This window comes from Labeo rohita, chromosome 5 (assembly GCF_022985175.1).
Source record: "Labeo rohita strain BAU-BD-2019 chromosome 5, IGBB_LRoh.1.0, whole genome shotgun sequence".
NCBI classification, from domain to species: domain Eukaryota; kingdom Metazoa; phylum Chordata; class Actinopteri; order Cypriniformes; family Cyprinidae; genus Labeo; species Labeo rohita.
The window spans coordinates 29,030,856-29,052,856 of NC_066873.1; the positions used below are offsets into that span (position 1 = coordinate 29,030,856).

The window sequence follows — 22,001 nt, forward strand, 5'->3', positions numbered from 1 at the left end:
ATTATCCCGCTTATTACACGGCTGCTCTTCAAATAAATAAATGCATGAAATGTTTATTTGAGATGAAATTATTTTACTTGTATATTATCATGTTAAAGAGAAAAAAATTACAATTACATAATCCATTACAACGTACAAAACAAACGACGAGATGAACACTTTATCAACATTACAGTGATATGTATATGGAAGTCCTCCAGAGTATTTTTACTGCAGTGAATAACTGAGACGCAATACGTCGTCAGTTGCATTTGTGATATAATAATAAATGTAGCTAGCTTTATCAGATTTACAAAGTGGAATATCTGGCTGCTGAATGCTGCGATCGACCAATCAGAATGAAATATTAAGGAGAGCCGTGTAATAATTAGCTGTAATGTAACATACGATAATTGGGAGAATGAATTATTACAGAAACAGCAATTTATCTGCACTTAATTTTGTCAGACATCCAACAAAACACATGCCCTTCACATCAAAACAGGGGCTCAGTGAAGGTTATTTGAATGAATGTGATGTCTCACAAATAATATGATTCTGTTTGCTCTTTGCCTGCATTAGATATAATGCGAAGGGCTTCCGTTATTTCATATGACCATGGAGTACTTCCTCATGATTCAGTTATTGACTATGCTTGTCCTTGCAGTTACTTCATTAAATGACATTGTAAGCTTGGCGGTTATGATTTGAGCATTTAGGAGCTGAAGCATGACTAATTTCTGCTGAGGACTGCTCTTTTCTTTAAGGGTGAAATAACTTGAATTACATTTTGTTTAGCCGTCCTTTTTCTTTTCTTGCTGTTGGCTCTGCGTTTTATGAATACATGCACTGTATTCAAATCTATGCAGTCAGTTCATCAAGGTGACGCATTTGAAGCATGTCAGCTTGATAAAGACTTCAAAATAAAACAGCATTGGTTCCTGAAAAGAAACAATGCCCTTTTATAGGGCGGGTTTCTTTGTTGTCATTGGTGGCGTGTTGTTGTTTTAGAATCTGATGCACAGCAGCGTTTGGGTTGAATTCATGTTGCCTTTCTTATTTCATGCATGAATAGTGCTAATACTCAATTGTCATTCAATAACAGGCTAACAGTTCTGATAGAGCTCATTAATGCACAGATATTACTATTTTACTTGCATGCAATAGAGGTATATGTATTTCATACTCTGTCATCAAAGCATGTGCTTTTGTAAAATAACACCAATCCATTGTTGTAGCAACTTCAAACTATGACATTGAAAAAAAGCTCATTTATTAGAGAATTAGCTGTTGGTGTTTATTTAGTTTGTCTATAAAAAAGGTGAGTATGTTTAGTCTAGTGTCTCATTGTTGACATTTTAACCGATGGAAACATTTACATCATGTTTACTCACATTCTCATGTGTTTTGTCTGGATATGTGTGAATCCTTTTATAAAGGCTGTCTACAGCATGTTTGATCCTGAATTTACTGACCCTTCACTTATTTTGACTTGTGTAGAGGAACAAAGGGCAAAGACATCAGCACTATCAAGTCCCTGAGGGTGTTGCGAGTCTTGCGACCACTGAAGACCATTAAACGACTACCAAAACTGAAGGTATATATTTTGTTGCGGTCCATTACAACCGTCATGGTTAGGAAAGTATATAACAGTTGTGAAGGCAGGGTTCAAAAACATTTTTTGTTATGCTGGTTGAAAGTCATATATCCCGATAGCACTCACTAAGTTAAGTGGTCTAAATGTATTTATATGTATTTATGTCATCTGTGGAAGGTGTAGGAACATAAAATGTTCATTCATTCATATCCCTGGATCTGAAAGCTATGAAAGCTGTCCTGCCACTGCAAACCCTGTTCACATGATAGTCATCAGCGTGTTACATTACGCTATTGCAGACTGAGTGAGAATGGAAGGCGTTAATATGTATTAAGCACTTTGTACTGTAATATTTTCTCTCTGGTGAATGAGACATGAGGTAATCTGACAGCAGTGCATTCAAATAGGGGTGTCACGATAAATCATTTAGTTTATCGCTTCTGCAGTTTTACGAATGCATTGTGTTTTTCGATTCTGAATTTAGTTTTTAACAGCAGATGGCACAACGTGCTTTATAAACAGCCATACTCTGCTTGCTTTCAGTTCCTTATATAGGCTCCACTTGAACTTAAAATAATCATTTATAAAGTTCGAAAAGGTCAAAGCGAATTACAAGACTGTTCACAGTAGGTTGTATTTACATTAATCTTGTGTCATAAAAGCATAAAAGCCGAGGTGCAAGTAAAATTAACCACTTAAAGGCACAATATGTAAGATTTCACCGCTAGAGGGTGGATTTTCAAAACAAACAAATAAAGTAGTTTGATGCCATGATTGTGTGTGGAATTATGAGATTTGTTGTCTTCATCCTTACAGCCGATGCAATTCGACGGGACTCGGCTGCGGGCTGCGGGCCGTTTGAAATGCATCCACGGGCCGCATTTGGGCCAGACTTTGGACACCCCTGTGCTAATATATTAAAGTTTTATTAACATCACTGTAGTATGAGGCAGGGTGGGACTCAAAGTCGTGGAAGCGAAACGAGGATGCTGGAGCGGTTGCTAATGCAGGACAAACGTGATACACAACTCGAAAGCAGCAGAGCTTTTATTATGCCACAGTTGACCGCTTCTGCTTCTTCCGGTCATGCTTATGTAGTAAAAAGCAGCGCTGTTTTATCATACAAGATACTCTGTGCGTTCGTCACCTGTCTGATAAAATGCTTAACATATTAAAGTGTCTTTGGGGTTTCCCTGTTTTCTACAAAATAAAACCGGAAAATTGAGGGTGTACGATGTCATTGGTAGGCGATGCAGTGACACGGCCCGTTGCATTAGTTAAAATTGCTTATTTCTCTGGGTTTAAAAATTCTTTGAAACGTTTGGGATAATGTAGGTCAGCAAAATATATAACACTGTTCTAGTGTTTTTTGGATATTTTAATCAAAAAATCATACATAATGTGCCTTTAAATTACTACAAGTGCTCTTCTTCGTGAGCATTTAAAGTGCAAATTCCAGAGATCGATTTATCATGACACCCCTACTGTATATTCAACCCTCCACCAGTGCCGTCTTTCATTGTGTTGCTGGTTAGCCTCTGGTCTGCCTGTGCACGGTTATGCATTTTGGAGGAGGGCTGGCTTTGGAGAGTGACTTGCAGGGAGGGTGGGATCTTATGCTTTCAAAGCTAGCTTGCTATTGCTAGCCTCTCTGAAATCGCCAGCACTAGCTTTTTGAAAACTGTGAGGATTGTTTTTAAGATTATTTGATTAATAAAGTTCAGAAGAACTATTTTTATTTGAAATCAGCCGAACCTTTCCATTCAGTAGAGATATCAATTGTTAAAATCTACACTTGATGGTACTTCATAGGCATCATATCAAAAACCCTGTCACCCATGATCATGCATGCCTGCTGCGTTTCTCACAGCAAACACCTGTGAGCCTTACAGGTGTGGATAATTAAAAATGAATTACTCTCAGTTGTGACAGATTGAGTGTGCAGACTTGTATCTGTTGATTCTGGAGATCTGTGAAATGCATTCAGCTTTTTGTCTGTTGTTGATTGCTAATGAACCAGAGTGTATTTATATGTGTCTGCTCTCTCTTAGGCCGTGTTCGACTGTGTGGTGAACTCCCTGAAGAACGTGTTGAATATCCTCATTGTCTACATCCTATTCATGTTCATCTTCGCCGTCATTGCTGTGCAGCTCTTCAAGGGCAAGTTCTTCTACTGCACAGATGAGTCCAAAGGCCTGGAGAAAGACTGCAGGTAGAGTGGAACTAATACAGGTGCAGAGAGTAGGGGCTGATTATCTCACACCTGCAGCTCCCCCTGCAGGCATACAGCAGTACTGTCCAAATGCGTGCAAAAGTCAGTTTAGAAATTAGATAATGAGATAACTTGGCACACTAATTTTAAGAGCAAGCCATATAAAATGTAATGAAGTAGAAAATGTAAAATGTGACTTAATGCACATTTTCCTAGTCATGTTCAGCTCTGAAATACTTTCCCCTCTGCTCTTTGTCAATAATTTCTGAAAGTCTTAAAATAAGCACCAGGTTCAATTTACTGTAAGCAGTGTTCTTAAAATTGACATCCTGCATAGGTTTATCTTTTTATTTGCTTCTTCTGTCATTGTTTTTCGTACTTATTAGGGGGCTGTTCTTGGATTATGATAAGGACGAAGTGGCGGCCCAGCCCAGGGAGTGGAGAAAATACGAGTTCCACTATGACAATGTGCTGTGGGCATTTCTCACTCTCTTCACCGTTTCTACTGGAGAGGGCTGGCCAACGTAAGTCAGCAGACATGTGAAATGGTTCCTACTGGGGGTCAAATGTCACCTGACCCACCTGGAAAATAGGTCTCATCCACTTGTTGGAGAAATTGTTGTAATCAGTTAACCTAGCTAGTTGGTTTTATTGTTGGTGGTTCATTCAGTTTTAATGTCAACTGTTAGTGAGAAGAAGAAAAAAAAAAAGAAACCGTGTAGATATCAGTCTGCACATGTGCCGGTCAACAGCTATGATCATCTTTAGTATCTCCTTTGAAGGTATCTTGAAAACAACTCTGTATTTAATGAATATAAAAGACCTGAAATGGAACCAACATGACATGTTTTGCACAATACAGAAGTTTGTTGCACATAACCCAGATATTTTGCTTTATATACAGTATAGCTGTTTGTTATTCAGTATGTTTTTGTAGGGATTTGAAATCCAAAGCTTCTGTCCCCTTCAAACACTTCTCTTGTGTCATCTGACCCCGCAGTGGCCTTTTATTCTCTCTCTTTAAAGGCTGTAATCAGTTTGAAGTGGTGCTCTTTGAGGCTCTGTGATACTGGTAGAGCACAGCTTTCAGGAGGCAGACTAGCCAATAAATCAATAAAAAATTTTTTTATTGATTTATTTAGTTGTTCACAAGATTGTTGGGGTCAGTGTTCTGCATCTACCGTGTAATTCTGTTTCTTTTCAGTGTATAATCATTTAATACAATTATTTTAAATTGTATGTAGTAATTAAGCAATGCAAGATATATAAAAATGCTTCAGGTTAAGACCAGTTGTCATTAGTCTTGTCTCTCCCACAAGGCGCTTTATTATTTTAAACTGTATAGGGTGTAATGGTGTAATGTTGTCTGTGCACAGGGTTTTGAAGCACTCAGTAGATGCCACTTTTGAGGACCAGGGACCCAGCCCAGGCTACCGCATGGAGATGTCCATCTTCTACGTGGTCTACTTTGTGGTTTTCCCTTTCTTCTTCGTCAACATTTTTGTGGCCTTGATAATCATCACATTCCAGGAACAGGGTGATAAGGCCTTGTCAGAGTGCAGTCTGGAGAAAAATGAGGTATAACTGAATAATGTATTTACATACAACATAATATTTTCATAGTTCATATGCAATTGGCAGATGTGGTAAAAAGTACAGTTGAAGTCAAAAGTTTACATACACCCTGCAGAATCTGCAAAATGTTAATTATTTTACCAAAATAAGAGGGATCATACAAAATACAAAAATGATGCATTAAGAGCCGGGGGGTGAAAACTTTTTGAATTTGAAGATCAGGGTAAATTTAACTTACTTTGTCTTCTGGGAAACATGTAAGTATCTTCTGTAGCTTCTGAAGGGCAGAACTAAATAAAAGAAAATTATATTTAATATCATAAAAATGTACACACCCTCATTCCGTTCAAAAGTTTACAACACTGACTCTTAATGAATTGTTTTTCCTTCTGAAGCATCAGTGAGCATTTTAAACTTTTGTAATAGTTGCATATGAGTCCCTCAGTTGTCCTCAGTAAAAAAACAAACAAAAAACACAAACAGCTATTCAGGTAACAACACAGTATTAAGAATCAAGTGTATGTAAACTTTTGAACAGGGTCATTTTTATAAATTCAGCTATTTCTCTTGTGAACTATATGTAAATTCCTTTATGTGAATTATCTTGGAAGTACTGAAGTACTATGATCCCTCTTATTTTGGTAAAATAATTAACATTTTGCAGATTCTGCAAGGTGTATGTAAACTTTTGACTTTAACTATATTTGTGTTTGGTCTTTAATGGCATAAGGAAAAACATTTTATATATTTCAAATATAATATAATATAATATTAAGATAATACATTTTATAAAATGTATTATCATTAATTTTTCAATTTAAAAAAATATAAATATGCAGTTTATTGGAAAGTAAAAAAAACAACTTGTGTGGTATAAAGTGTGGTATAAATTCTTTAGACCGACTAAGAATCTAAACAAAATCTCAAAAAAAAAAAAAAAAGATTCCCACTTCTTGGCTGACGTTGAGAGATACAGAGACAGACATCAATCTTTCTCTTCCGAGCACTGAAGGTGTTTTTAGTGTTTAGTGATGTGATACGGTACCTACAGTGAAGCCAGCCACAGTAGCAGCTGGAGATGTCCAGGTAGGGAATTGTGACAGGATTAATGCACGTGCCTGCGGCAGACCACACACACCTAAATACACTCTCAGAAACCAGGTATACATTCATACACTGACTCACAGAGACTAAAGACACACACAGAGACAGCCAGCCCCACGGAAGAGCAGTCAGCAAGATGTTCCTGTCCCATTTCCTCTGAGGCCCCATTAAGACTGGCCTAGTCGTCTGCAGAGCCTGTGCTGTTTTACTGTCTCCCTCTCCATATGCCAGCCTAACATGACTCACAAACTGTGGGAAAAACCCAGACCTCAGGAGAAGTCATTTATCATCAACATTCACGGCAACGCAGCCAAAAAAAATACCGGTGCCATTAGAGGTCTATTCTCTTGTTCCTCCACAGGTTATAGACTGTGTCTTCCACAGTTGTCACTGCTCTTTATATGATTCGTTTTGATTATGAGAGAGAGAGAATGTGACTACAGAGAGTCTTTTGAAAGATAAAGATGGATAACAGTAGCTGTGTGTGTCTGTTATGAGAATTAATTCCTCTTTTGCTGTTTTTCCTTTCAGAGAGCCTGCATCGACTTTGCTATCAATGCCAGACCGCTGACCCGCTATATGCCACAGAACCAGCAGTCCTTTCAGTACCGCTTGTGGAAGTTTGTGGTCTCTCCACCGTTTGAGTACTCCATCATGATCATGATTGCTCTCAACACTGTGGTGCTCATGATGAAGGTCAGTCGGACATTTTTCTTTTAGTAGCAGCAGAGTCCTTGGAGAGTCGCTTGACTGCTATCAAAGTTTCATTAATTCAGTTTCAAATAAATGCTGTTTTTTGAACTTTCCATTCTACAAAGTATTCTAAAGAAAGTTCCACATTTTCCAAAAAAAAATTTAAGCAGTATTCAACACTGATGATAACCAGTGACGGGAATAGCGGTGTTTTAAATTAATTTTCCCCTGTTACAACTTCATTACTGACAATAAAATGTGTCATTACTATAATTGTCGCTCGTTGGCGTGATTACATTAGAGATGAGTTTAGATGGTAAAAACTGGAGCTCATGTTAGTATCATACGGATTACTTCATCAGAGAATATTTGTTTTCAATATGGCTTACATTAAAAGACATTTCAAGCTTTCTATACATATATTTCTCATGTCTGTGAGTCACATATTTGCGGAGATTCAGGTTGTTTTATTTACATGTCTGTGAAGAAAGGTGATGGAGACGGAGACGGCAGAGAGCACATTCTGTTTTATTTATTTTACACAAGCATATTGTGTTCTTGTTATTATGATGTTTTTATGTCTACGGGTTGAAGCGACCCCAATAACATGATTTTTAGCCTCTGGAATGTGTCTCTCACATTGTCCCACAGCAACATTAAAATAGTGTACATTAGTGTACATTGTTTTATTCATTTGCTATATTTAATATTGCGGGCATCCAAGTTATTTGACATATTTTAACATTTTTTTAAAAAGTAATACAATAGTTACTTTCCTTGGTAATTAGTTACTTTTATAATGATGTAACTCGGTTACTAACTATTTGTGAGAAGTGACTAGTAACTATAACAAATTACTTTTTTAAAGTAATATGCCCAACACTGATGATAACAAGAAATGTTTCTTCAGCACTAAATCAGCATATTAGGTTTCTTAAGAATCATGTGACACTGAATACTGGTGTAACGGCAGAGCTGGGTAGATTACTTACAAATTGTGATCCGTTACTGATTCCAAATTACATGACAAAAATAGTACTTAGTAACGGAATCCTTTACATTACATATTTTAAGTAATATAATCCTACTACTTTTAGATTACTTTTGACCTAACTCATTTATCACATTGATTTAAATAGGTAAACCTTGTACCATATTGACATAAAAACACAAAGAGTAAGAAAATATATCCCATTTGTTGTTATTAACAACATGAAGTGCATTAAACATTATATTACATCAAGGTTTTCTAAACTGGTGTTAGTAAAGGAACTGCAGTGGGTTTGTGAGTTTAATGAAAAACTAATAATTAATTAAATCATAAAAATGTTAAATTAAAAATATGTTTTAAATAAACTTTTTTAAAATTTTAATATAAATCAAAACAAAAAAAAAACTTTTATATTTTATATTAAATATTTTATTTTTTTCCCTGAATGTCATTAACTAACGTTTTATTGCTCTTTGCAAAAATTACATCATTTTTTGTAACAACAAATAAAAGATACTCAAATAAATACAATTTCCTCCTTGTTTTCTTATATCTGCAGTTTCATGGGGCACCTGACTTTTATGAAGCTATGCTCAAGTATCTTAACATCGTTTTCACTGCTCTCTTTTCAATGGAGTGTATTCTCAAGATTATTGCTTTCGGCCCCTTGGTGAGTATCGTCACTTATACCCTCAACAACGTAATGCATCTTGGTCCAAAAAGAGCTGCACTTAAAAGCCATCTTCAAGGGATAGTTCACCCAAAAGTGAAACTTCTGTCAAACAGATTCATTGGAAAATTTTTATAGCTGTGGTCATTTTCCACTTTTATTGTGTGGATAAAAGTGCAGCTTAGACAGAAGGTCACAGGTTTGGAACAACATGAAGGCGAGTAAATGATGACAGAATATTCATTTTTGGTGAACTAATCCTTTAATTCACAGTAAAACGTTTCTATGTAAGAGTGTGAAATTGTAAGCCTCTCCAACCTGTCCCTGAATGATCTCTGTAATTCCTTTCTTCTCAGAATTACCTGAAGGACGCCTGGAATGTGTTTGACTTTGTGACTGTGCTGGGCAGCATCACTGACATCTTAGTCACTGAGATTAACGTAAGTAAGCGGCACTGTGTTGAGCTCTATTAGCGGAGAGTCTCAGAGCTAGACCGAGTGTAATACCAGACAGCAGAGATAGGCTGAGAAGAAAAGCCCGGACATGAATGATGATGAGCTGGATACCCATCACAGCTTTGTCTATGGCTTAGGAACAGAAGGGAGAGAGCTCTGTGTTGTTTTTCCAGATTAAATGACAGTAATAGAGTAACCGTTTGGTAATGCTTACTAGTTTGTGGCTCTAATTTGTGCTTTATGATGTTCACAAGTCTTATGTTGTATTATACTGTATGTCTTGATGTCCATGTCACTGTCAAAACTACTGATGGTAATTGTGTTTGTTCTGTAACTATATTTGTGTGTGATGGCTGTTCTTGTTCTTCTGTGTTCCTTAAATGTCTTCACTCAAATCTTGGTCGCTCCTGCCACGATTTAACATCTTCATGTATAGACTACGGTGAGTTGCTCTCTTGTCTTTGAACTTATGTCTGTTCCACCCTGCTGGGAATGAAAGAACTTTCTATCACAGAAAAAAATGGCACTTTATAAGGTTATTCTTTACTGAGCTAATGCAGCATCATTTTCACAATCACCCCATGTATGTCAGTTGACTATGAAGTAAATAGAAGGGCTGGGTAAAAAATACAGATTTCTCGATTTTAATTGATTCATATTTTTACGAAACAATATCGATTCTTAAATCCCAAGAATCGATTAGTCTAGCCTGTTTTCAGTTAATGAACAGAACATTGTAACGCACCTCCCATCCATTAAATCATAATAAGCTTTTTGCTTTGTTACTTTTGATATGAAACAAATTTTCAGATTTCAACTTCGGTCCGTTTAAATACAGTATTCAAACAATACATGCAGTTTTGGCGCTGTTTAATGTGGAGTGACAGATCATCTCTGCTTTAATACCAGTTACAGCATGAAATAAACATGAATAAACATCCAAAGGTATGTTAAAAGAAAGAGTACAATTTACCGAAATGTTAATCACTCAGTTAGCATTTCAACCATGCAAAGACGCCAGTATAACAGCTTGAAAGCATTACGTCACATAATTACTTCAGTAAAAACATAATCTGTGATCATAAATGCGTTAGTCATATAGCTAACATATTCATTCTTTTAGACTTTTACTGTTTTTAGAATTTTTACTGTTCTTAAAGGGGTCATAGGATGCCCATTTTCCACAAGTTGATATGATTCTTTAGGGTCTTAATGAAAAGTCTATAACATGCTTTGGTTAAAATTTCGTAGTGTAAATAAGACCTTTTTTACCTTGCCAAAATCAGCTCTGCAAAAATCATCCTGTTCTGGTCGAGGTTGCTTTAAATGTTAATGAGCTCTGCTTGCCCCGCCCCTCTCTTCTTTCTGTGGAGTGACGAGCCTGTTTACTTTAGTCGCATTTAAGCTTGTTATGCAGCTAAACTTGCTAACTAGCACATTATTAGGAAAGGCAATCGCAAAGATTCATAAAAAAACCCTTATACTCACTTCTGCTGGATCACGAATGATTTGTGTGAACATAGACGGATATATGTAGATCAGGAGGTGCATTCCCTTTACAAACAAACGTAATCCACTGCATCTTCAGCGGCTCAGATGTCGGGAGGAAATGACGACCATTACATTCATTATTACATCCAGCAACACAACACCTCAATCGCTCAACCGGAGATATTCTTGTCTAACTTATATCCTTGCTCTGGCATCAAAACAGTGGAGGTCGGACTGTTACAGCTGATTTATGCGGGTCTGAGGTAAGACGCTCATGTCAATCAACTATCGCGGGAGTGGTCACACCGACAGGCATCTGAGAATGGCTTGATTTGAAAAAGGGTATATTATTTTTACAGATTAATTAAAAACCACTGCATGGATTTTTATTATTATAGGGTAGATTTGTACATACACTGCCAACACACACTAATGTTCAAACAACATGTAAAAGTGAATTTTGAATCGGAAGACCCCTTTAAAAGTTAATTTTTAAAGTGGTTAAATTTTAAACCTACTGAGAGATTTTTTCTTCCTTGAGAAAATTTGGCATGTACTTTACCTGATATATGTCCAAAATAATCAATGTTGAATCCAATTCGAATTGTAAATAGAACCAAATTGCAAGCTTGTGAATCGGAATCAACTCAAATCGTGAAATCTGTGTTAAAACCCAGCCCTGGTAAATAGGTCTGGTTTGAAGTCATTATGCTTCACCAATGCTTATCATGGATCGACATCCTTTTTGGTCCAACCAATCATATTGTCTGGATTGTCAGCGTTGTTGCTTCAAGACCAACAAAAGGTACTGATCCAAGAGTACATCCTATGTACTTGACCATTTTTTACAAAGAATTTTTCACACTGAATCGAATGTAGAAATTTCTGAAAAAAAAGTTTGAATGTCTTAATGCAGGGGTTCCCAAACTTTTTGTTCAGCCAAATCCCTTTGACCTAAAATATTTACTTTTTCTCCCTGAGATGTTAAGTTATTTCAATAACTTAACAACACATTTGTATGTTCATGTTTCTCGGATGCTGGTAAATTGTCTTATGACGTAAATAAATAAAATATGCATATTTTTAAGCATTTTATTTTGATTATTTTAATTTTATGTTATTTTAATTTAATAATGTTTATGATTTAATTATTAGCTTTGCATCAACTCTCAAACTCAGTTCCCTCGTGAATATCCAGGAGTTTGCAATCCCAGTTTGGGAAACCCTGCCTTAAGGAATAACATCAATTCAACTTAATCTCATAATAAAAACCTACAGATAATTGCAGTCTAGTATTTCAGGTTCAGTGTGACGGGATTCGAGAAATTGTCTAAGAGATTAAGGTCTTATAAAATACTGTCATGCATGTTTTAGGATCCAACAATACAGCTGGATGTTATTAAGAAATATGAGGGTTGAAGTAAAGAGTGCTGAAGGATTAATGAGGAGAAATGAACTTTTAAATTGACAAAGCTTGTGTTCCCACAGGACCGTCTGCTGAACTTGAGTTTCCTGAGGCTCTTCAGAGCAGCCAGACTCGTCAAACTCCTCCGGCAGGGATACACCATTCGCATCCTGCTCTGGACATTTGTCCAGTCTTTTAAGGTAACTCTATTTAGACTGATTTGTTATTTCTTGTTGGAGTTTTTTTTTTTTTTCTTTTAAAGAAGTTACAATTTCCTCATGTCTATTTCCAGGCACTGCCTTATGTTTGCCTTTTAATCGCCATGCTGTTTTTCATCTACGCCATCATTGGAATGCAGGTATATGCTTTTAAAGTGCTTCAGTAATGGTATTTTCCATTAAAGGATCATTACAGCACTCCTGTGTAATTTAGGTGAATTCATATGTAGAAATGGAATTCTGTCCAATGTTTGTTTAATGTAACCGTTTTAAATTACATGCACTTAAAGTAACATTGTGATTGCAGGTGTTTGGGAACATTGAGTTGAATGATGATACTGCCATCAATCGTCACAACAACTTTCGCACTTTCCTTCAAGCGCTTATGCTGTTGTTCAGGTCTGCACACACCTGATATTCTTTAACTACTACAATCAAAGTCACTTGAGAATGCAAGAAATCTTAGAGAGGCTTCTGGAGTTTTTTAACAGAATCTAAAGTCTAAAAGTGTGACACATGATGCAGATTAGATAGGATTCTAGAGTTAGAATGTTTCTGTAATGTTCTCTGAATACTATATTTAGCCAGATCACTATATTTAGACTTTGATTGATATCGACTTTAATAGCGCACATTTGTCTAATGCAATTCGGATTTTATGGAGAGCTGTATTTATAATTGATCAAGTTCTTTCATAGTCAGAAAATATTACTGTATAAAGTATTAAAATATAGGCCTAACTACAGCAAACCTAGTATGATCTCAAACTTTAGATCTGCCATCTATCTATCTATCTATCTATCTATCTATCTATCTATCTCTCTGATGGTTTGTCATCCTGTAATTTGTAATACTTGGTATAACTGTGTTTACATCGGTCTGTTGTGCTCTCTCTCTGGTCTCCCCTTTTGGTCAGATTGAATTTTAAAGTACCATCTGGACTATAAGCCGTATTGCTAGAAAAACAACATCTCCTAATGAAATTCATAAATAAATTTCCATCTTTCCCTTATGTTCATTACCTCAAAGCTTCCTTTGAGCTGAGAGGCATGAGCAGACAGCACATCAGTGTGACAACAGTGTTATAAATGAAATCTGGCTCAACTGTAATTTAAATATCAGCACTTTTCCCATCATCTCCGGTCTCTGTTATATTCTCTGACAGTCATTCCTGCTTTTAATAGCAGCAGATGCCGCATTTATTCAATCAGCTCATCATCGTGTCTCTTGCAGGAGTGCCACTGGTGAAGCCTGGCATGAGATTATGCTGTCCTGTCTGAGTGAGCGCACCTGTGACGCAAGCTCAGGCATTCATGGAAAGGAGTGCGGGAGTGACTTTGCCTACTTCTACTTTGTCTCCTTCATTTTCCTCTGTTCTTTTCTGGTTAGTGCTCAGTCATACCAGCCAAACCAGGGTTATCATTACTGTAGCATGCCGTCACATCCCACTGCTGCAAAACTGCTTTATGTTTATCTTAAATCTAAAAACCTGGCTGAACATGATGCTGCAAGATTCCATTGTGTTTGGAATAGGGCTGGGTAGCGATGTACATTTCCTGATTCGATTTGATTCTGATTTACAAACTCTTAATTTGAATCAGATTTGTTATGCTTTAAAGGGACAGTTCACCCGAAAATGAAAATTTGATGTTTATCTGCTTACCCCCAGGGCATCCAAGATGTAGGTGACTTTGTTTCTTCAGTAGAACACAAACAAAGATTTTTAACTCAAACCACTGCAGTCTGTCAGTCATGTAATGGCAGTCAATGGGATCCACAGCTTTGAGAGTCCAAAAAACATACACAGACAAAACCAAATTAAACCCTGCGGCTTGTGATGATACATTGAAGTGTTAAGACTTGAAACAATTGGTCTGTGAACAGAAACTGAACAGTATTTATATGATTTTTTTACCTCTGATCCACAGTACAGCACGCTCTTTCTTGTACACTGTAAAAAATAAAAAACACAATTTGTTGAGTCAGCTTAAAATAATTTGTTACCCTGCTGCCTTAAAATTTTAAGTTCAGTCAACTAAAATAAGTTTAGTCAACTTGAAATTTTAAGTTGTACTAAGTAACAACTTAGATATTTGTGTTTGCTAAACTTAACAGATAGGTAAGTAGCCCAGCTGTTAAGTTGATTCAACTCAAATATCTAAGTTGTCACTTAGTATAATTTAACATTTCAAGTTGAATTAACTTTTTTTCAGTTGACTGAACTTAAAATTTTAAGGCAGCCAGGTTACAAATTATTTTAAGTTGACTCAACAAATTGTTTTTTACAGTGTAGAGGACGCAAAAAGTCTGTGCTCTGACTGTAACTCAGCAGCTGGGTTGTTTTGCCGGAGACAGGCTCAAATCAGCAGTTGGGTAGAAATAATTATTCAATATTTAATAAATAATTTAAAATGACCCAGCAGCTTAGTTACAGAAAAACTACCCAGCACCTACACTGTAAAAAACAATTTGTTGAGTCAACTTAAAATAATTTGTAACCTTTATTTTTTACAGTGTAGGTAAAAAAATATATATTAAAAATAACCCAGTAAAATTACCCAACAAGCTGAACCCAGCATTTGGGTTAAAAAACATAACCCAGCATTTTTAGAGTTCAGAAAAACAACCCAGCACCTGGGTAAAAATATTAAAAACAACCCAATAAAATGACCCAGCAGGCCGAACCCAGCATTTTATTAGTGTATGATTAATCAGAAAATCTATATCTTTACCCAACTCTAATTAATTTGTTCAGATTGTTTTTCCTGCTCAGTGACCTTCAGTTTCTTTCTCCAGATGTTGAACCTGTTTGTGGCTGTCATTATGGACAACTTTGAATATCTGACACGTGACTCTTCCATCTTGGGCCCTCACCACCTGGATGAGTTTATCCGAGTGTGGGCGGAGTATGACCCAGCCGCATGGTATGTTTCAGCCTGCACTCCCCCGCCAGATGGAGACCTACTCTTGTGATAAATATAGTAACTGAGTTTGGCAACAGTTGAGAGAAGGAGAGTCATTCTGTTAGGGCTCAAAGGTTAGACCACATAAATAAAAGAGAGAAATGCTGAATATTCCCTATGATAATGTGTGATTGAAGATCTCCCAGACAATGCCCATAAGAATCGTGGTCTGGATGTGAATGGGATCTTGTACTCCTATCCGCGTCCATTCTGTCCACAACACTAATGTGCTCTCCAAGCTTTCTTCATGTATGTGTCATGTTTTGCTTGTTCTTTCCGCAGCGGACGGATTTCCTATAAGGATATGTACAATTTGTTGCGAATTATCTCGCCCCCCCTTGGCTTAGGGAAGAACTGCCCTAATAGGGTAGCATACAAGGTTTGCAACCCAAGCAACTTCTTCCACTTGTGTGGCCTCTGTGTGCAAACGCCCAGAGACCCAAACTTGAATGGCTGTGCTCAAATGACTTGCCTACACACAAGCACTTGCCCCACCAGATTTGACTGGCTTTGGTTAATGATGCTGGATGGGAAACAAAGCTTTCAAGGCCACATATCAAGCTAAGATGTCCTTTTATGACACTTATGTATACTTCTCACAATTCAGTTTTGGCACTAATGTTACATTATTAAGCAATGGTGTTTTTTACATTTATATCTCAACCAACCGTTCAAATGAAATAGAAAAGAACTGGCGTTGAAACCTTTGTTTCCGTGCACTGAAAGAGGAAACTCCCCCTGATGTCTCAGCATGCAGATGCAGACATCTTCCAAACAATGCAGCCATTCTGTCACCATCCACTCCTCATGTCCATCTCACTCACCTCTTCCATCTCTCCTTATCAGGGATCAACTCTTTCACCTCTGACCTCTAACCTTCGGGATCCATCTCTGACCCTGCCAGGCCAGGATGGCATCCCTGTCCATGACACTCTTGGAAATCTAATTAACAAAAGATTTCTGTTTTTTTGTCGTCTGTTGTTTGTTTTTGTCTTTTTTCATTTCGTCTTGTTCGGTTTACTTTCTGCCCCCTTGTTTCTCTTCCCGTCTCTCTAACCCCCCATCCTTTTCTTTATTTTGGGTTTTTTGCGTTGTCTGCACTGTGAAGTGGCCGTGTCAAGTACCTCGATATGTATGAGATGCTGCTCCACATGTCCCCACCTTTAGGTTTGGGAAAGAAATGTCCTCCACGAATCGCCTACAAGGTAGCTCAACTTCACATGCCCCCCTCTCCCTGCTCGTACTGTCTTCCCATTGGCTTATTCTCCAGCCAATCTCTGTGCTCTTGCAGTGTTTCCCCTCTTTTTTTTTTTTTTTTTTGTTTCCCCCACGCTCTAATCTTTTTGGTGTAGTCCCTCCCCTTGTCCCTTTTTATTCAAGTCTTCCCTCCACTTCCTTTGTAATCTAGGGATGGTCACAGACTAATGGAGTATGACTGCAGAACTTTTGTTTATTTAATGCTTAACTACAACCCAGGCTCACTGAAAATACATGCTTGTTTCAAGATTTCTGAAAAATGATGTTACATTACTTCTTGCACTATCAATGGCTATGTTCACACTGTCAGTTTTTGAGCTTGGCAACCGCATTTACTTACAAGTGTGACTCTCGAAATGTCCCGTTCACACAGCAGCTTACAGTAGCGTTTTGAATAATGTCTATATGAACATGCAAAGCGGTCAAGCCTGTAAGTAATGTCAAATATGGCAACGTCCATAAAACTGACTGTTTTATCACTTTCTGACACGACAATCATTCATCAAACCTTCATTGACCAACAGCAGCTTTTATATTTGGGTGAAGAGTGAAGCTTTTGAGTCATGCACAGAACACAAAACTGCAACCGTACTGTGTGTGAACGTAACTATATTACAGACTCAAATACTGGACTGACAACCATATTCTGCTGCTGTGTGAACATAGCCAAAGTGAAATGTCCAGGGAGAGACATTAAAATTCAGTTCTATGCAAAACGGTTAAAAGTGAACCTGACAATGCTTTATTACATTGAGTGTTGTCAATATCACAGCAGTTAGAAAATAAAATGTCTGATGAGTGGTGCTGAAATAATAGGCGTACAATTGGCTGAAGGCGGAAAAATGCTAATATGGGACAGTCGATCAGTGGTTGTGGGCAGGGCCTGAGCAGTATGATGTCATACTGCTCAGAAAAAACAACACTGCTTGATAATTTAGATTGTTAAATTTCTTCGGGGATTAAAAACAAAGATTTAATGCATTTTTATCATTTTAGGTTGGTTTTGTACACACATTACTAAGACGCATTTTTATGCAAACACCATGTAAAAGTGAATTTTGCATCCTCTTTAAAAAAGAGGAGCAAGTGTGAGTTAACAAAATTACTGCAGCAACCATGCCATTTTAGCTGGCTTCTGCAGGTCTTTGAACCTTTCTTGTCACTCTTATTTCATTCATATCGAAAATGCAACACAAGTTGCATTACAACGCAAGTTTACTATTTTAAAAAACCATACACGCTGAGCTGGATAATGTTAAAATGTATTAGTGTACAACCCATTACGATAAAAGTGTTTTAAGGTCATGAAAGGGTGTCGTGCAGGAAACCGCGCAAAAATAAGTCTTTATTGTTTGAAAACCTGCCCGATAATCATCATTTATAATCATAGTTTTAGCTGGAAATGTCTTTGAATTGTTTGTATAGACAGTAGGTGCATTTTTTGGCGTTTTGCAAAAACGTAGATAAAAGCATGTATTTTCATTGAGCCTGTGTTGTTTAATTATGATGATAGTGAGACTTGCATCTCATTTTTTATCTATGGTCATACTTCATGTGTATAAAATCTTCCCCATAAGTTGCATTGTGTAAGGGTTTGTGCACGACATTGTAAAAATGATTTTCCGTAACAATCATATGCACTGTAAATGCAAAATAGTTTATGTAAACTCAATTTACATAAAAATGTGCCCAACTGCTCTTTTCTGCGGGTTTCTGTGTCTTTGGGATTCACCTAAGGGCCCCAAATTTAGCTCAAAAACCTCTTTAGAGCCTTTATGTTATATTAGAATAGAAAGGTCCCCTCTCTCACCCTTGTTTCATGGAGCAGTGTGTGTGTAACCTAAGTTGCTTTCAGTCATGAGAACTTTGCACTTGACCTCTCTCTTCCTATCTTGGCGGTCTTTCACTTATTCTCCTTGTCTTGCTTGTGCTGTCTATCTCTCATCCACTTGACCATTTCCTCTCTCTTTTCTTCGTCCTGTAGCCTTCTCTCTCTTTCTCTGTATGCAGTATATGAGAATGTATGTCTGTGTGTGAGAATGTCCACCTGGTTTTGTTTTTTTTCATTCTGATCTGTTTTTCTTGCACTGCTAATGCTAGTAGATGTATGCTCTCTTTGCTCAGGGGAGCTCAACTCTTCACAGTGAATCACACTAAACCATACTATATGCCTGTACATCCCATAATACAACTGAGTTGTCATGTTTGAAGGTGCACTCTGTTATTTTGCTTTCCAAAAATATGTAACCACACCAAAATCACTTAACCATAACCAAATTATGTACAGTCACTCTAATACTAACTGGCACAGAGCGGGTCGCCTCATGAGGGCGGCCATTTTGAGATCACGTGACTAGCTAAATACTACTTATTTTGTCTCTGTAACTCCCCTATAATTGAAGACTTTTGCTTATAGAATAATTGAATCGTAACTGAGTGCTAATGCAGTATTGAGTGCACCTTTAAAGGTGAAGTGTGTAATTTTTGAGACTCAATTGACTCAATTACACAACTGACCTTTTAAACATGATTTTTTACTATTTTACAAAGCTGTTGTCAGAATGATTCAGTTGAAAGTTGCTGGTGTGTTTAGCATTGTTTCAGCTCAAAAAGGCCACAACTGGTCACCATTTGAACTCTAAAAGCAGCTATTTGCTGCGCTTTTATTGATTAGTAACTCTCAGAGTCGAGCTCCCATGTCCTCTGAAGCCCTTCATGGTTATGTGTACATGCTTTTCTCCACTCTCGAGTCGGTGTCGGTTTATCACCAGTGCACTTTGGTTGCGGATTGTAGCCTATAGCAGTGAATGTGAATGTTTGATTCTGTACGTTTCTATTCTCTATGTGAACAAAACTGTTTGTGTGCTTGAAACGCTAAGATTAGAACAAGATTCTGCATTACTGAATTACCAAACTGATCTAATATATGTGTTGCTTGATTGCTAGAATGCATGAATTGAATCAATAGAAGGATAAGAAATAATCTAAGTCTAATCTCAGACGCACACAAACTGTTTTGTTTGAGTTTTTGGGTTGTTCTGGATGATGCTGATTTTGAGAAGTGTTTTTACCCTACTAATGAACCTCCTGGCTCCCCCTAGCGGCTGGTGAAAATGAACATGCCCATTGCAGATGACAACAGTGTGCATTTCACCTCTACTCTGATGGCTCTGATCCGCACAGCTCTGGAGATCAAATTGGCATCAGGTCAGTCTGGTACCCTTTTTATTGTCTAAATGATGTGTAATTATGTGTAATTATTGTATAGATTAGCATTTAGATAATTGTTCCACCTTCCCTCTCTTTTTAAAGGAGAACTCCACTTCCAGAACAACAATTCACAAATAATTTACTCACCACCTTGTCATCCAAGATGTTCATGTCTTTCTGTCTTCAGTCGTGAAGAAATTATGTTCTTTGAGAAAAATATTTCAGGATTTTTCTCCATATAATGGACTTCATTGGTGCCCCGATTTTGAACTTCCAAAATGTAGTTTAAATGCAGATTCAAAGGACTCTAAACGATCCCAGCTGAGGTCTTATCTAGCGAAACGATCAGTCATTTTTTTTAAGAAAATAATTTTTTTAATACTTTTTAAGCACAAAAGCTTGTGTAGCACAGGCTCTGGGATGCGCATTCATGACGCTATGTACTGTATCATGTCGAAAGGTCATGCGAAACGTAGGCGGAACTGCAGACCCAGTGTTTACAAAGTGAACGCGCAAAGACTAAAAAAGTGCAAGTAAGTTTGTAAACACTGTTTACAAACAAAAAGGTACAATGATGTGCAGACATAAAAAAAAAAAAAACAATCCAATAGATTGAACAATTCATTCGCAGTAGTGATGGGAAGTTCGGATCACCTTATAGACTCAGACCTTCGAGTTTCGTTCAGCAACATGAACGAATCCTTTTTTGAGTCATTTCATTCATTTAAACAAAATATACTTCCCTAACACATCTACTGCTTACACAAATGCTGATCACACTACAAACAAGACAAAACTATAATGCTATAAGAAACAGAAAAGATTAATTCATTGTTTACCTGGGTCTTTAGTCTATGATTAGCTCACCTCACCTCTTATCTGACAAGTTTTCGGGTTTGAGTCGTTCGTTCATGATGTGACAGCCTCATGAGATGAACAAACGACTCGAAAAACACGAAGACTCAAAACAGGTGAACTAATTCCAGTACAGAATTTAATAGGATGTTGCGCATGCGCGACTGAACGAATCATTCCCTGAGACGACTCGTTCTTCACGAGTCACATTGAAGATTCGTTCAAAATGAAAAAATTGTTCAAGAGCAACCCATAACGAATTCATAGCATCGTGGACGCGCATCCCAGAGCCTGTGCTACACCAGCTTTTGTGCTTAAAAAGTATACAAATTTTTATTTTTCGAAAAAAATGACAGACATCGTTTCGCTAGATAAGACCCTTCTTCCTCGGCTGGGATCGTTTAGAGCCCTTTGAAGTTGCATTTAAACTACATTTTGGAAGTTTAAAATCAGGACACCAATGAAGTCCATTATATGGAAAAAAAAAAAAACCTGAAATGCTTTCCTCAAAAAAACATAATTTCTTAACAACTGAAGACAGAAAGACATGAACATATTAAATGACAAGAGGGTGAGTAAATTATTTGTAAATTGTTGTTCTGGAAGTGGACTTCTCCTTTAAAAAGTCCATCTTTCTCATTTCCAGATAACTCTGTGATTAGTGCCTAATGGAGAGATCTACTCATTTATTCAGTGTGATCTGTTCTGTTGCTGCTGCTAGTGCCATTTCCACTCATCAGAGCGGTGTGTGTAGCATCTGTGGAGTGTTTGGCACTAGTTGGGTTTTTCTACTTTCATTTTTACATTTTTGCCTTGCAATGAACTGATCTAAATTCACTGAACTTAAATAATTTATTAATAATTCTATATTATTATTACTACAGGAGGTTAAAATAGTTTTTCTAGCTTCATTAAATTCTTCCAAGGCCTCAGAAAAAGTGTTTTGCCTTTCAATGCATTGATCTAAATTCACAAACTCAGTTATATTACAGGAGAAGAAAAAAGAAATGTTGAAATGTTGAAAATATTTATGAAACGCCAAAATAGTTAGACTGAACTATGTGTATGGGCTGTCTACAGAATTGGTGCAAACTGCTGTCCCACAACCAAATATTTAAGTATTTAAATATTCAAATCTTATTCAAATCTTAGATGTTTATAAGATCCTTCTATTATCTATTGAAACCCACAATATTAGTAAGCTTAATATAAATAAAATCAGAGAGAGAGGGGGGTGGGATCGGAAAAGGTCCACAAGCCAGGATTCGAACTTGGGTCACCCACAGTGCAATGGTGCTATATGTCGACACGCTAACCATGAGGCTG

The 22,001-nt window shown here is 37.1% G+C and overlaps 1 protein-coding gene across 5 annotated transcripts in view; it reads left to right on the forward strand.

The window, feature by feature from the left end:
• The window catches only part of cacna1ba (calcium channel, voltage-dependent, N type, alpha 1B subunit, a), a 138,804-nt gene that overhangs the window by 97,850 nt on the left and 18,953 nt on the right, over positions 1-22,001 (forward strand). For 3 of the 5 annotated variants that reach the window (XM_051108969.1, XM_051108970.1, XM_051108972.1), the window contains 14 exons: positions 1,480-1,576; positions 3,628-3,788; positions 4,175-4,312; positions 5,165-5,366; positions 6,999-7,163; positions 8,711-8,821; positions 9,178-9,261; positions 12,256-12,372; positions 12,465-12,530; positions 12,698-12,789; positions 13,624-13,774; positions 15,187-15,314; positions 16,462-16,558; positions 19,712-19,817. In XM_051108969.1, coding sequence (XP_050964926.1) covers positions 1,480-1,576; positions 3,628-3,788; positions 4,175-4,312; positions 5,165-5,366; positions 6,999-7,163; positions 8,711-8,821; positions 9,178-9,261; positions 12,256-12,372; positions 12,465-12,530; positions 12,698-12,789; positions 13,624-13,774; positions 15,187-15,314; positions 16,462-16,558; positions 19,712-19,817 — 1,715 coding nt within the window. Of the gene's footprint in view, positions 1-1,479; positions 1,577-3,627; positions 3,789-4,174; positions 4,313-5,164; positions 5,367-6,998; positions 7,164-8,710; positions 8,822-9,177; positions 9,262-12,255; positions 12,373-12,464; positions 12,531-12,697; positions 12,790-13,623; positions 13,775-15,186; positions 15,315-15,635; positions 15,733-16,461; positions 16,559-19,711; positions 19,818-22,001 lie in introns of all 5 variants that reach the window. The other 2 variants (XM_051108968.1, XM_051108971.1) reach the window with 1 other exon arrangement.